This window comes from Oreochromis aureus, linkage group 6 (assembly GCF_013358895.1).
Source record: "Oreochromis aureus strain Israel breed Guangdong linkage group 6, ZZ_aureus, whole genome shotgun sequence".
NCBI classification, from domain to species: Eukaryota; Metazoa; Chordata; class Actinopteri; order Cichliformes; family Cichlidae; genus Oreochromis; species Oreochromis aureus.
The window spans coordinates 21,179,833-21,182,557 of NC_052947.1; the positions used below are offsets into that span (position 1 = coordinate 21,179,833).

The following is a 2,725-nucleotide window of genomic DNA, read 5'->3' on the forward strand; positions in this document are numbered from 1 at the left end:
GCTTTGTAAATAAATGGTGATTTTGATTCTCTTACAGACATCTAGGGTTGACATTACTGAGCGGGAGAAAGTAAATCATGCAAAACATTTTTAAGCAGTTAGACAGTGTGCACAAGACACGAATAAATGCACGCGAGCACAGAGACGGCGGAGAGGAAGCGAGGCTGTGAATTTTTCTTCTTGTCAGAGGATTTAGCTGCCATTGTCTGCTGCCAGAGACAGCACTCTGCATTTTAATCAAGGGTGCAGTTTTGAATCCACTGGTCTTATGATGTGATAACTATTGTATTTTTTCCTTCTATTGAGTGGGGCTTGAGGGGGGGATGTGTCAGCATGTAATGTCACATTGCACAGATCTGCCATACTCTCTAGTTATCTGTACATTGTGCCTGTGGTTGGTATACATAATGTCATGATTGCTGGAAGATAAGAAATAATGTTGGCTTCTAAGGGTTGAGTGGTGCAGTAAATTTGACACGAAGCGCATTAACAGGACAGAACTAACATTTTTATAGTGCACAATACAAATCATTACTGAATTTAATAGTTTTAGTCAGGCAAGATACGTGAGATTGCAGTATTCAAAAGTGCTTTTATCTAAATGTGTGTTGTCAAGTGTACATAAGAGGAAAATAAGGTCAAGTGGTGAGGTGAGTGACATAATACAACATGAAAAAAAACAACCAATTTTTATGATGTTTCGAGGCTAAAACACATGAATAAATATGTAAAAAAACACTTAGATGTATTGAAACTAAAATGAATAGAACTCAGAAAACAGACAAAAATCAGATAATTAACTTCCAGTCTTGCTTTCATGCGGTGAGTCTTCCTGTGTGCACATCATCACGGAGAAAATACAGTCTTGGAAGTACCTACTTTAGCATGAACCATCACACACAGCATTCTGGGATACTTGGCAAGTGTTTACAGTATGTTTACCTGTCTGTCTGTGGACAGATATTATCAGCAAGAGGTAGATACTCTTCCATCTAATCCAAGCTTTAGGCTATGTTTTGCTGCTTTTTTTGGACTGTTTTGTTGTCGGCCAACTTCAAAGAGGGAAAATAATAATAGCAGATTTAGCCATTTTCATGTTGTTTTGGCACATCACTCTGGACATAGTTCACTAAATAAATGACCAATTAGCAGACTAGACAGAGGTAGTTTTGCTATGAAAACAATGTTTAATGGTAGATGGCCTAATACAGATGTAATCTGAGCCATTTTGTTAACAGTTGCAATTGTTGGCAACTGTGTTTTTTATGTGTGTGTATGTGTTTTTATGGTGTGCAAAATGTCAGTTTGGCAGCTGTAGCTGTCTATCTGCACGTGGACAAATTTAGTCACCTCAACAGAGGTATAATTGTGTAAATTCATTCACCATATTTAACCTGACATCACAATGAAGGGACAGATGTAAGATCGATATGGTCAAAGAATTTTATCGTCCCAGTTGTTGTCTACTTTATAAATATTATTCATGTTAAACCAGTAGCCGTTTTCATCTAAAAAGATTCACGTCAATTAGGGCTTTGTAACAAGGCTACAGTAATTGTTTTCAAATTTTAATCACATTTTTTCTCCCCCTGGATAAATGATAGCTTTATAACTTCAGGTGCAACACAGCTGAGGAGAATAATAAAATACTTGCACTGCTTGCAAGACAGTGCGCATTAAGAGCATAGAGGCAATTCGATTCACCTATGGATTGTGAGTGCTAGAGGCTACATCTAAAGCGCTGATATCCACATTAATAATCAGTTGCAGCATAGATAGAGCGCACTAATTACTCTGCTCCTGCTGTTTGAGTTTTGACACCAGTCTGATGTCTCCAGAGTGTGGCTTACTAATGTTTGCTTCCCTGCAGGTACAGATATACTGAGTGAAGTGGATTCTGCACACCTTACCATTGGCTATGGTAACTTGATTTATGACCAGTGTTGGGTAAGTTACTTTAAATTAGTAACTTAGTTACATTACTAGTTACTTCTCTAAAAAAGTAACTCAGTTACTTCAAGTTACTCGTTACTTTCAAAGTAACTAGTTACTACACTGTAAAATATAACTTGTTGTTTCAACTTAAAAATATGAGGTAAAGGGCTGCCTTAAAATTTTAAGTTAAGTCAAGAAATAGAGTTTGTTCTTATAACACAACCAATTGTTATCTTAATGAAAAATCACATGTTGTCTAAACTTTCATCTTAGTTTAGTTGACTGAGATTTGTTAGTCAGTTCAACTCCTTTAATTGTCATTTTTACTTGGGAAAACCCTTTCAGCTAAATTAAAATAATCTATTGTTTAAACTCTTGTCCTAGTTCAGTTGACTTGGGTTTTTTAGTTAATTCAAATACTTTAGTAGTTCTTTTAACTTAGGAATCTATTTTAGCTTAACTAACATAATCTGTTAGCCAAGTTGATTTAAGTTTATTAATTAACTGAGCTCCTTAAGGTAGCTGAGTGAACTTGTAAATCAGTTTCATTTTAATTATCAGAGTTGATTGACTGGATGTAAAGAAAATGTGTATTAAACATCTTAAGTTTTGTTTTTTTTTTTTTTTAGCTTTCTAACATCCATTTCAGCAAAACTACCTGTTAGGTTTATCTTAGATCTCAGGTTTAAATACCTACATTCCTTTAAATTAATTTTCTGTTGTTTACAGAAAAAAAAAAATAAAACCCCACAGATTCCATTAAAGTCTATCTGATCATTTCATACAGAAA

At 34.9% G+C, this 2,725-nt stretch overlaps 1 protein-coding gene across 1 annotated transcript in view; it reads left to right on the top strand.

Moving 5' to 3' along the window:
* The first annotated feature begins 1,706 nt into the window (after positions 1-1,706).
* Positions 1,707-2,725, top strand: part of prss12 (serine protease 12) — a 28,963-nt gene continuing 27,944 nt past the window's right edge. Inside the window, exons 1-2 of the mRNA XM_039613490.1 lie at positions 1,707-1,713; positions 1,871-1,921. Of these exons, the coding sequence (XP_039469424.1) occupies positions 1,707-1,713; positions 1,871-1,921 (58 nt within the window). The remainder of the gene's footprint in view (positions 1,714-1,870; positions 1,922-2,725) is intronic.